This window comes from Plectrocnemia conspersa, unplaced genomic scaffold, assembly GCF_051122295.1.
Source record: "Plectrocnemia conspersa isolate PC_06_02 unplaced genomic scaffold, ASM5112229v1 ptg000002l, whole genome shotgun sequence".
Taxonomy (NCBI): Eukaryota; Metazoa; Arthropoda; class Insecta; order Trichoptera; family Polycentropodidae; genus Plectrocnemia; species Plectrocnemia conspersa.
This window is the reverse complement of record NW_028277166.1, coordinates 3864727-3878281: the sequence shown is the minus strand read 5'-3', so window position 1 is coordinate 3878281 and position 13555 is coordinate 3864727. Positions and strand designations below refer to the sequence as shown.

General features: G+C 33.9%; 1 protein-coding gene across 2 annotated transcripts in view; it reads left to right on the top strand.

The window, feature by feature from the left end:
• The window catches only part of gukh (NHS actin remodeling regulator GUK-holder), a 170421-nt gene extending 157986 nt beyond the window's left edge, over nt 1-12435 (top strand). For both annotated transcript variants that reach the window (XM_088205351.1, XM_088205352.1), the window contains exons 4-7: nt 1121-1332; nt 2769-2990; nt 3669-6172; nt 10522-12435. In XM_088205351.1, coding sequence (XP_088061477.1) covers nt 1121-1332; nt 2769-2990; nt 3669-6172; nt 10522-12050 — 4467 coding nt within the window. In that variant the 3' untranslated portion in view covers nt 12051-12435. The remainder of the gene's footprint in view (nt 1-1120; nt 1333-2768; nt 2991-3668; nt 6173-10521) is intronic.
• Nucleotides 12436-13555: the final 1120 nt, after the last annotated feature.

Here is a 13555-nt window from a genome sequence, read left to right as displayed (position 1 = left end):
TTAGTTCGTTTTTATTGAGACGATTGAATCATTGTCATAACTAAATACTCGTGACTCTTCACCTGTACAAGGCCGATATGTTTTATTTTTACCGCCCTTGTTCTTCTCTACTTAAAGATTGTTCTCCAAAAATGTACCACTGTACTTAATCATAACTTCGTGGCGAAAATCCTTAGTTACTGTCGGTAGAGTAAATTATCACAAGACCGAATCGGCTTTTTCTCGGTTGAATGGAGAGTCCCAGTCGCGGGCATTCGTCCAGAACCACAAAAGGACAAGAGTAAATAACTTTACCCACTAAATTCCGCTCGAAACCGGTTCCCTTCCTCAAAGCACGCCGAGAGATCCGACTGTAATTTTGTAACTGCCCGCTTACACTTCCTACATTCTCGTTTCTATTTTTTGCCCTCACCTCCAACTCGCCATATATGGCCATGGAACCCAAATATCCAAGAGCATAATCAAACAAATTTAGCAATCCCTGCAAAAAAATATTATCAACACCCCATTTTAAATAAATAATATATAAAAATATATATCTAAAAAATGATTTTAAGTAAAGTACTAATTCGAATGCTTATTCGCAGGGCTTGCTCCGTAGTCTGTTCAAAGACATCATCAATAATAATGATAAAAATACTATTTCGCATAGATATGTTACCACTAATGGAATTATGAATACGATTGCCAAAATTCCAATCCAAAATCCTGAAAGTTTTTTTATATTCCACTTCAAATTAATTATCTGATCAATTTGAGAATTATATTTCACTAAAAAAATACATTTTATTCACGAATAAATACATTTATATTCCATCACAGGCAAAAATCATTAAAAAATTCTAATAATATAATATAAATGAAAATATCATATAGTATTTAGCTGATTGTTGACATTAAAAAATCACTAGTTTTCAAATTATAATATTTTATAATTTGAAAACTAGTGATTTTTTATATAATCATCCACCAACTAATTAGACATCATACTTTTGACTATTTCTAAATCGTCTAATGCTTGAATAAGATCAATATCATTATTGGTGATAATTATAACGTCATATTTATTTCTGAAAATGTTTGTTCAAACAGTAATGCATATAATTTCATCATATTTCAGCCGGCTGCTATAGAAGAACTGAGAAAGTGGACGTCCAGCGAAGCTCTAGGCGACGCCACAGTAGCTCCAAGTGTAGTGTCCAAGATCACTGCAAATGTAACTTTAGCGCATGAAGATATGTCAGACGGTGGAGGATTCAGTTCCGGAGACGACGAGCCAATAGATCACAAACTTCCCAGTCCGGAGGAACAATTCATCGCTATAGCATCCAAGTATACATTTTTTAAATTTTATTCATGAATGCAGAAATACATGTATAATATTTAGAAATAGAGAACAGGCTTATGAAAGGCAAAAAATTAAATGGTCAGAATTTAAATCAACTTTGGGTCAGAATAAAAATCAAATCTCGGTAAAAAAATTATTAATAGCCTGATCATAATTATATTACTTAGGGTCAGAATAAATATCAAATGGTTAGAATAAAAATAACATATGGTCAGAATAAAAATATAGAACGATCAGAATTAAAATATTGAATGAACATAATTGTATTATTCAGGGTCATAATAAATATCAAATGGTTAGAATAAAAATATAAAAAAATATAGGACGATCATGGAATAAAAAAATATTATAACATTTATAAATATAAATTGGCAATAAATTATTTATTTTGTAAGATATTTGGTAGCGAGCAAACGTTGGTTAGAATATTGAACACCCCACGAATAACTCTCAAATCTGCAACAAATATATTTAATTGTATGTAGAACGCGAAAGTATTCAGAGCGACAAACGAAGCGGGAATAACGACAGGGCAGTGGCGACGGAAAACACGCCTGGTTTATTGGTTGCCATCTGACAATATTGCGAGCCCAACCAAAGAAGTTGGCCCTAAAACAACCTCAAACTGACCTTATAATATAAATATTAGCTATTCTTTATAAATACTAACCAATGAACTGTAATAAATACTGACATAAAAATGATTCTGTCAATCTGTCAAAATAATTCTTACCATTTAATATAAATTCTGACCACCTACGATTTATTCTAGCCACTTATATTCTGACCTTTTAATATAAATTCTGACCACAACCCGAAAAATACGAGCCTTTATGAAATTCATGAATTGTACGAAGGAGAGTCAAATGATAACTGTAAATGTAGCAGTACGAAGTAAGCACAGCATTAGCATAAAATAGCCGTTTGCATTCATTTTTGAGTAGTGAAAAGATAAAACTTAATAAAATTCTTTACGAATAAAAGTTCTGTACGGTCTGTATGGTGTAAAATATTTTCACCAGTAAAATTTAATTAAGGTGAGGTGAACTAGTAATACACGGCCTTTTTTCAACATGTCTGCCGTATTCTCCCCTGAGAAGTGTTGATCACATCTTTGGACCTTTCAAAAAGGTGATGTGAAGAAATAGGTTAGTAAGATCTGACAAAGAGGTACAACAATTGATTGGGTACTCAATCGAAAGATTTTTCTACAAGTAGCAAATTACTTTTTAAGTATTTAGAAAGCCTAAGAGACAATTTAGAAAAGTTATTTAATAAAAGATGAAAAATATTTACGGTATTCCTTTGACTCACCCTCGTGCTTTAGGTGTATTTACCCGAAACTACATAGAGCCATCTAAAGTAAATATACTTAAATACAATCATAATAATAAGTAATCTATATTTTTTTCTATTTTAGATTTTGCCCCGAACTCGTACCTATAGATATATCTGGAAGAGGCTTCGATAGAATGTGCGTCTCCCGTCGATCACTCTTGTACGTAGACACAAGCTGCGACCGGAATCAAACCAACGATTCGCAAACAGTGCGGAGAAGAACGCGCTCCAGGAAACCACGCGGTAAAAGACGAAATACAATAGCGGGCACAGATCAGAAAGAAATTAGAGATGCAATCGCGGGGTAAGCTTCTTAGACGCTTGTTAGTTGTCACATAATACAGGGCTTAAAACTTTCGATTAGTAATCACTTTTATGTTAATCTCTCTACTCGACAAAAGAGACTATGTACATAACGACTTGTCGTAGGTTTTAAGCCTGTCATTTTTTATCAATTATTAATATCCACATTTTGCATAATGCGAACAACACCACAAATTAAAGCTTTGCACTAAATGTGTGGTATGTTTGCTTTTAAGAACCTAAAACGAATTTAACAGTAACTTTTTTACTCAATCGAGCACGATCGACGATTTTTATACTAAATATTTTTATGATAGAATGATCACCATTTTTGTTAAGCTTTTATGTACATTTTACTTCAACCAAGATGTACATATTTGTGTGAATTAAAAATAAAGTTATAATCTATTAAAACTTCAAAGCAAAATTCAACAGCAAAGTTATATTTATACACATACAAAGAGCATTTCGTAATTTTATGATAAATTGAGATTGAGAAGAGAACAATACTTTAAAGTTTTTATATCGCGGGTTTATTAATAAAATTATAGACTGCTCTTAGTATATGTATAATATGTATAGCTTTGCTTCAGTGAATTGATTTATGTATAACAAAATGCTTTAGTTTCATAGTTGTGAGATTTCCGTACTAATTTCCTTGATGTATTATTTACCCCAGAGACGCCTCTAGCCCTGCAGGCGGACCTGAGAGCCCCGACTCGGGGGCTGTGATGCGATCACACTCCAGCGACCTACTCAAGAAGAGTCCCTTCGAAGTCCAAAATAAAAAGTCGCACTTCAACTCGTTGCGACAATGGGGTCGCAGTCGGTTGCGCCTCATCAACCGCTCTCCAAGCGAGAGCAATCCCGAAAAGCAAAAGGCCAGCAAGTCTCCAACAGTTCAAGATATTGACGACATTAATATCTATGAAACTGTCACGATGAGACGGAAGAAGAACGCCACCATAAGCAAGACGCAGGATAGAAAGATTTCTCACGAGAGAAATAATTCATATTCTTCGTCTGAAAAGAGTATCGGTATTCCCGTATCAGGCGCCATGACCTTAGCTGTGAAATTAAGAGAAGTAGGCTCAACTAGTCGGCGCAGAAGAACTAATGAGCCTATGAAAGACGAACCTCATTCTTCGAGCGGAAACTGGTCTGCTAGTTCCGAATCTGGCCGTACGAGCATTGGATCTGAAATCACATCGACTACAGCGGCTCCAAGGAGCTCTACCTCAGCGGCTACTTCGAGTAATTCGATCAATGCGCTTCACGGACCGCCTAGTTCAATTGTGAGTCGTAGAAGATTCATTAACACATCAGGATCTGGTAGTGTTACGAGTGAAGGAACTTTGACTCCTGATATTGTGCAAGACTTCCACGACGATATGGAAACTAGTTCAGAGTTTTCGTGCGACACTGAAGGATATTACACATCTTTCCATATGGATTCAGGTTTGAAAACACTCAAAGAAGAAGAGATTAGTCTCCCAATTACTCCGTTACATACAACAAGCACGTTTTCGAACTCATCCGGCAATCAAACGATCTTAACAGCTGAAAGTGAATATGAATTATTCGGAAAAGGTTCAACCAGCACAACTACGAGCTCAGCAGGAACTGTTTGCACGACCCTCTTAGCAGCTGGTAGCGATAGATCATTAGTTCTTGGTCCCACTGTTCCGGAAAGAAAGAGTTCTCTCTCTACCTTAAATAAAAGTAGAAGCAGTTCAGGTAGCTCTGGAATTAATCTGGAAAGGAGCTGCTCGAATAGCTCAGATAAAATGGCTACAATCAGACGTAATACTAACATTAAGAATAGAAATAGCTATCAATTAGATCTGAATCAATCAAAGAAGAATGCTCAAGAGACTGTTATTGCAGATGTACATGAAATACATACACAATGTACTGTTAATACAGGAGCAGAATCGCCAGATTCTGGTCATAATACATCAAGCTCACCGATTGATGATTCTGTATCTAGTGCTCATGGAGGTAAATTGAGCTGTTCCGAAATGGATTATTCAGAATCTTCCGATATAGAAGGTGTAGATCGGATCGAAAGAATCAGAGTCAAGACTACTATCAATAGTTCTAGAATACCATCAATGTGTGTGATTACACCAAACAATTCTGACGATGAAAGCATTAAGAGTTGCAAGCAAGACGCAAAGACTAATCAAAAGATATCTGATAGACCTAAACTAGAGCTTCCACCGCAAGAAACCGACTTAGATACAATTGTGTTCAATGATGAAGTTACAAACTATGATAATGTGTATGTCGATAAAGATAGTTGTCCGAAACCCAAGTCTGTAAATAAATCTAACGAAGTTACACCCGTCGAGACTATTGCTGCTAAAACTAAGAAGAACACTCGCTCTTATAGAATGCCTCTCAATAATTTAATGTGCAAACTTAAAGAAGTGTTCCCTCAGAAACTCTCAATGAGAAAAGCTGCTGTTCCTAAAGAACCTGAAACGATCGAACATATTTATGGTGATAATGGCGAATACGTAACAATCGCTGATGTGAGAAACAATAATGAGAAAGTAAATATTTATAATACAGGTGGCGTATATTATTCTAATGATGTAGTTAAACGTAATCTACAGACAGTTCTATCAGGAAAGTTGCATGAAACCGAATATGTGTCGTTGAATGAACTTCCTTCTAATATAACACCAGAAAGAATCGACTGTAACGATCATTTATCAGATGCTACAAATGAATCGTTGAAGCGGTATGGAGCTAAAGTCACTCTAGACTCTTCCGGTAAAGTCGTATATTCTTCAGATAGTCTTAAACGGAGAAAAGGAGCTCATACTACGTTCGAACCCGGACCTTTCGTTAAAGAGTTATCAGAATCAATAGACGAGTGTGACTCAAAAGATGTTACAGTCGTAGCTGTTAATGTAAATAAACCTGAGAAGCACTTCATGAACGGAACCCGTCCGTTATCGCCGCAGCTTGGAAAAGTCATCATCAGAGCGCCCAATGCTAATTGTACCAGTCCTGTACCGACGTCCGAAGTCGTGAGAATGCCGCCGATGAATATCGTAACCCCTACCAATATTTTGAGACCCATGTCGCCACGGAGTAAAACCAAGGGAGCCTACGTTAATATCCAAGAAGCCGAGGGTATCAGCCTTTCGCCTACGAAAGATAATAACCAAGGTAAGATTCAAAACGGGGCGAGATTCTCGCAATGTGTGTGTAAAAGTATCGATATCGAATCATGTCTACACTGTGTCCTCAAAAATACTCCATATCCCAATCCTAACGAGTTTGAACCGAATAAGAAAAGCGCCGAAATTCTAAAAATGTTCCATTCTAAAAATAATACTCTATCTCCAGAATATGAAAATTGCAATAAAACAAAACTGTCGGCGTTTTCAAAAGTGGTAGTGAATCTCTTAAACGAGACTAAGCTCGAAAATATTAGGAGAGTCAAACGTAGCGATAGCTACAAAATGGCTAATTCGCCAATGATGCCGATTAGACGACTCCTTAGTCCTGAAAATTTTGGTTTAGTTCCAAAAATCACTAAATCGATCGAAGAGATACAATCTGAGATTGCGGCCGATCTGTTGAAAGATAAAATCAACTATCCTTCAACGGTATCGCCTAAATTAACCAATAAAGTCCTATTCGATAGTGAATTAAACAATATAAAGTTCAAGTTTAGTGATGATTTAGATAATCCTACGCCTCTGAAGTTTTTCAAAGACTTTGAGAGTGAACTGTCTAAATTTTCATTCAATTCCATTAACACTTCTTTATATAGCCATCCGAGAACTTATGTAAACGCCCAATTTGAAGAAGAGCTCAAAAAGGTAGATGAAACATCTGATTCAGAATCTGAAGAGATTCAAATGCCTAAAGGTCATACTTATCCTTTCGTATTGACTCCTAACAGAGTCATAATACCGAATGACAGCCTTCAACACAGAGCAAAAGTTTTGTCTATCTCCAGTGATTTTGACACTGAAATTTGGTGATAAAGCAACTTTCTTCTGCTTATAACTCACAGTGTACAAGGCACTCTGTTCCAACCCAATGTGGAAAACAGTTAATAAAAATTATTTGATTATATAAATGGGTCATTGACTAATTTTTGTTATATTGGTATATTTATATGGTGAATCGCCTGTAGGCTGGAACGGAGTGTTGTCATAATGCAAAGTTACTACAAAGTGGCTAATGCTTCAATGATGTCAGTTAATGGTTTGAACAAAGTCGCTTATTTCTCTATCCTGACCCCAAACAGAGTCACAATACCTAATGACAGCCTGCAACACAGAGCAAAAGTTTTGTCTATCTCCAATGATTTCGACACTGAAATTTGGTGATGGACGCAATCACTAACTATGTACATAATATTATATTCACCTTTGGTTGTGGTTTTATCATTTGGCTGTGGTTCTTTGGGTTATTGTGCGTCTCCCATGCCAAACACATCCATCATCGCTGATTAAAGACACTGATTACTTAGGTTAATACTGCAGTACAAATAATATTATGTTTTATTTTACATGCAACGCATGATTAAGCATAATTAAGTTTGTATTATGCATTAGTCGCCTTTTTTTAAAACGCATTAATATTATTTTATATTTATTAAATTTTAATCGATGCTATGGGTCTATTCGCTTAATGTTTTTATATGTACATAAATAATAATGCATAATAAATCAAAACTAAACAATGTAAAATGGACTGCATATGTGCAATATCGATGTAAATATGTAAATTTTATAATATAATATATTAATATTTTTAACTCAAAAGACTAATAAATGCAAGTTGAATATATACAGCGAAAAATACTATTAAAATAGTTTATATAGGTTTAAGTGAATCTTTTGATATTTAACATTTCATAATATTTACATACAAATATATTGCGTCATTCTTTATTGTTAACTTTAACCATATTACTGATTAAGTTATAGTCACTTTATTCACACAATTTCTTGATTTAGTATTAAATATAAATTACAATAATACTGTTATTATTCTATAATCAGAACAGCTTTTTTACTATTTAATTCCTGTTTAAAATTATTTGCTGAATTCCAGTAAATAAGATCATAATATTGAAATTTATATAATTAACATTTATTTCATAAGTTAAGTCATTCATTTTATATAAAAAATAAGGCTGTAATTCTAGTGAAGGTAATTTATAGCAAAAAAATTAAGAAACACTGTTTTAGTTCTGATCAAATTTGAAATATATTATTTGCATCCCTTAATATAGATACATAACAATAATATTTCATTCTTTTAATTTAAAATTTGGTAGTGAATCACTAGATATATTAATACCAAAACTATTAAATCGCCATCTTAGATTGTTAAGATTTTCCCTAAATTGTGTTGGTGTCAAAATTTCTCTTAATCTATATTTCAAATTTGATAATATCAAAACCTTTAAGTTGTGGTCTGTTCATGATATCTGAAGGTTTTCATTAAAATCTATCCATCTTCATTTTGAGGATTCCGACTATATCTTCACACTTTACAATAAAAAAAGTATATCATCACTGAATCAAAATATTGTGTGGTAATAAAAGTGCCTGCAGTTTAATTGTAGATATTTATAATATAAAAATCAATGTTTTATATATTAAAAAGCATTTAATAGATTCCGTAAGATCTATACATAGTTCCTAAAGACGCATAGAACACGTGAATAGAAATATTATTTTAATAGTTTTTTACTGTATAGATGAATTAAAATATGCACAGTGTGAATATGTATATACGAGTTATAATTTTATGCAATGAATAATTTTGCATGATCACTTTTTTGTACAGTATCGACAGCATATCAACACTTCATTGCTTTGATATGTGAGTGCATGGTATTCTTAAGTTTTTTTTTGTGTGTGTGTGTTTTATTATTTTGTATATTTAGAGTGTGTTATCTAACTTTTGTGTGTGTGCAACATATTATACAAAACAACATATGCATCAACGTTTTTGTGTATTTTTATTTTATTGCCTAATGCACCATGTTTGTTAACGCATGTCAATCCGCTTACAACATAACCTCTTCTCTTCCTCTTGTTCCTTTTTTGACGAAGTTCAGGCTTTGGCACGAAACCAAAACGAATCACCCTAGAGCCGTATTGCATTGCTCTTAATATGCACCATGCACAATATCCTCTTAAATGGACGCTTTGTCGGGTAGCACGGATTTTTAGTACGACAAAAAGGTAGTGTATGATTTGTTCAATTATTTATTTGGAATGTAAATAAATGTTAATTGCTCGTTATTTATTGTCTAATGTTAAATACTCATATTCATGTTAGGGATTAGGACTGTATTTTAAATATTTTTCACAGTTCTAATCTCTAATCGGTATATTTGTGGCATGAACTTATGATTAGGTTCAGATTTTTGTTGAAAATATTATTTAATATATTATACAAATTTCACTTCTTAAGTAATATGAGAGTAAATAAAACGAAGGCAGTATGTTCTATGACGTTGAAGTGAAGTTCAAGTTTTTATATTTCATCGATTTCATTGTGAATTCCTAATGTGATTTTTTTACAATCCCTTCAACTGCTGCATTAGAGTTTACTTTACCTAGCCGAGAAGAGTCGCGCATTTTTGTAACTCTATAGTCTACTCATGCAGACATGTGTCACTATACTAAAATTTCCTTAATGGATAAATTTTCATGTTGGCTATTCTTCAAATATTTTTTTATAGCTAAATACATGTACAGGGCATAACAGCTGCACCTGCACAGAAAAAGTTATACATATAAACATATTTACAATAATTACATTAATGGCTATACCACAATACGTCCACCAACTGCGAGTACCTGTATAAAAACAAATCAATCTGACAGATATTATGCTTATTGGGGAGTTATCCAATATTGTTCTTACATGTGGTATTTTAAACAATACTTGAGAACGCAAGCGCTAGTAATTATATGGCACACTAAAATGAAGTTGTTCCAGAATCTTCGGATTGTTAATATTCTCAAACAGCAGCATGAATCAGTGCTTTCCCAAGTACATTCCCAAGAATCATATTCCGATATACCTTGTAGGAATAAAAATGGATCATATTTATATTATTTTAATTTATGTACATGTATCTGAGAAACCTTGGCAACCAGACCAGAAAAGCATAAGTGAATATACAAGGCACACAATGCCTTCAAACTCTTTAATTGATGTGAATCACAAATCCCAACGTATTAGAGGCTTTATTACATATGCTTTCTATATCCAGTTGAAATAGCACACCCAAATCTGAAATGTATAGGACAATAGAGCGGTGTTTTGAATTTTTATTACACTTAAAGTTTTTATTACAATCACTCTAGTAAACATAGTACTTGACTAAGATACCTAATACATTTCAACAAACTAGGAGGGGAGAAGAAAATTATTGATTACCAAAATTCTGTCTTTGCTTTATTTACTTCTCAGTAGTCTTTTCAATATATTTATTTATATATAATAATTACTAATTTCATATGATCGTTTTGCAGACTATCGACCTTTAGCTGATCAGCCACTCAAATCGAATCCCGATTACATCAGACAGCCGTTAAAAACGCCGATTCAGACACAAAGTGTGCCACAACCAGCTCTATCGCCGTCGAGTATATATCCGCCGACTTCTACTTTCAATCCGAACTTATACAAAAATACGTCCACATTATCGCCAAACCACTTCGCTCCTGACTCCACTTATTGGACCCTGCAACAAAGAAAAATTCAAAACCAACCACTCAACAATTACAACACTTTATCATCGTCTAAATCTTTGAATCAAAATCAACAACAGCAAAGTTTGATGAATCAAGTATCGACATTCACTCAAAAACAGATACCGTTAAATCTAAGCAATCAAGAAAACGAATCATTAAGGATGTCACCGATCAATCCGAGGAGTAACGGTAGTTTCAAAGCCTCAACTCCGACTCACGATAAGGTCGATAAAATTGCCAATAAAATCACTTCACCGACTAAATCGACCATGTCCAATGAAGAATTATATGCCGTGATACATAAGATTAAGAAAAAGACTAATATCAAGAGTCCTCCGTTAGATAGAGCTGGTTCTCCAGCTCTATCGACCAATAGTTTATCTCCGGGTAGCTCTGAAAATTCTATTTCGGGACGATTGACTCCGAGTAAATTATTACCCGAAACTGGATATTTGACTGATGTTAGATCAAGGAACAGTTGGGCTCAAAATCTTAACGCTGATCGGCCGGCGTGTTCTGATCGTTTAGGACCACCGCCGCAGACTTCCAGATTGGATTTTAAAAAGTTGCTTCTTCAACACGGAGTCAAGCTCAATTTGAATCCGACGAAACCATCGGCGAAGCCGTCGGCCGTTGAGAGGCTAAGACTTTCCAGAGAAACGGGAAATATTGGGACGAACACGCATCCAAACTCTTCCAATATCAATATTTTAGATTTAAGCGGCTCGCCAAAGACGTACACGCACCGGAGAGTCATCAGAACTAATAATATAAATCCATCGTCACCGTCCAGAACTAATATATTGATCAAAGAGAGCAAGACTACACCAAAGATACTATTGTCGCCCAAGACGCAATGGCGGTTCTCGAGTCCGAGATCAGATGTCCTATCTTCGCCTATTCCGGAAGCTTTCAACGAAGACGAGAGTCCGAATAGCTCTAACGATAAAGATCAGGAGCAAATCATCAATGATTTTTCGACGTTTCAAGTCAAGCAAGTACAGAATAAGGGTGTGAACGTCAAGAGAAATCTTATACCGATCATTACTGAAAATGTTCCAACAAATACGCCAACTCTATCGTACATGATGGAGAACGGAATCGTTCCTATCTCTATAGAAAATAACAATAGAGAATCATCTCCCGGTAAATTGTCAAGAGCAGAAATGATCCAAGCTCAAAAGCTTCAATTCTTGAATCAAACTCCACCCAGTTTGACTCCAGTCAAAGAAGATCCGATCAGAAAGATCAACGGAAACGTCGTTCCGAAATGCCCGTCGCCGACTACTTTAGAAACCGCTTTATGATACGGATTACAAATAAGCATCAATTACTTGAACATTGACTGTACAAAATTTTGAAATGCTTCGGCGACCGACGGCGATTTGTCGATTGGCCGAAGCGTGATTATTTCAATGCCTTAACTTTTTAATATTCGAACGTAGAAAGCTTTAAATATATAGAAACGACGGCGATCCGTGCAGCATACTAGTCTTACGTATGTTTTTTTTATTATTAATATTAATAAATATTTATTATTATTTATTAGAATCATTGTTAACGAAATTAAAAATGAAAAGACAACGGTATTATTTTTCCGGGACCAAATTATTTATTCATTATTACTTTACTATTGTGTTTATTTCGTAAAAAGTCGCTTGTAAAATACGAAAATAAATTAATATATTCCAACAATGTGGTTATTTGTTTATTATTTTATTATAATAGCAATATGCTTATACAAAAGGCATTTAAATATATATAAGAATAAAAGGTGGACATGGCTATAAAAGGTACAAATTGTGTAAACGAAACAATAAATTTGTACCTCTTATAGCTAAAGGTAGACCACAATACATCCATTAACTGAAACACTACTATACAATACTTGGGGCACGAGCACTGTTAATTGGGTAGAGTTCTTCTTGTCTCTGGATTATGTAAAATCCTGATCAGCAGCTTGAAGTAGTGCTTTTCTAGATATAGACATCAACGCAACTCTAGAAATTCACATTCGAACATACCTAGACATTTTTCTATTGTGAATATCTACCAGTATAAAAAAAAAATTTATTCTGTAAATTATATAATAGTATTTGAAACATGGTTAACTTTGAGAATAAATATAAATAGAGGCTATGAAATACATAAAAAAGTTTACAAATTTTTACACCCTATTTTTCTCAAGAGTCAATACACAAAAACAAATACACGCAGAATTCACGTGATCGCTGAGAACATGGCTGATTTAGGACAAATAAAATATTTTTTTAATAAGTAAAACATAAAATAGTCAAATTAAATTAGCTAAAAAGATTATATGCATCAAAGGTAAGTTAAAAATATGAAGAGAAAGCTCTTTTCTCGACCATTAATAATTGAAGGTAAAAACGCAATTTTGTTTATGGTAACATACAAAAAAATATCATAGTAAATCTTCAAAGAAATATCATTAAATGTAAGTTGGTATGATATATTATTAATTTAGAGAAATTTGTAGAAGTGAGACATTTCAGTCTTTGCGTGATTTGAAATAAATTTTCTGGTGTTTATGCCGAATAGTGTAACTTTATCATTGAGATTTTGGAAGATCTGTTGTATTGTATAAGTTATTATTTTTACTAATATACAGAATTCAAGTGTTACTATCGGCTGGCGGTTTCTAATGCGGTAATGTCAACTTTGATCAAAAATATTGTAACAAGCAGTGGAGTCCAAAATAGTAATCACACTTAGTGAGCAAATATCAAGCATTTTACACGTTCTTTTATGGAAGCTTGGACGAATAATAAAAGGGCTTATATAGATCAAT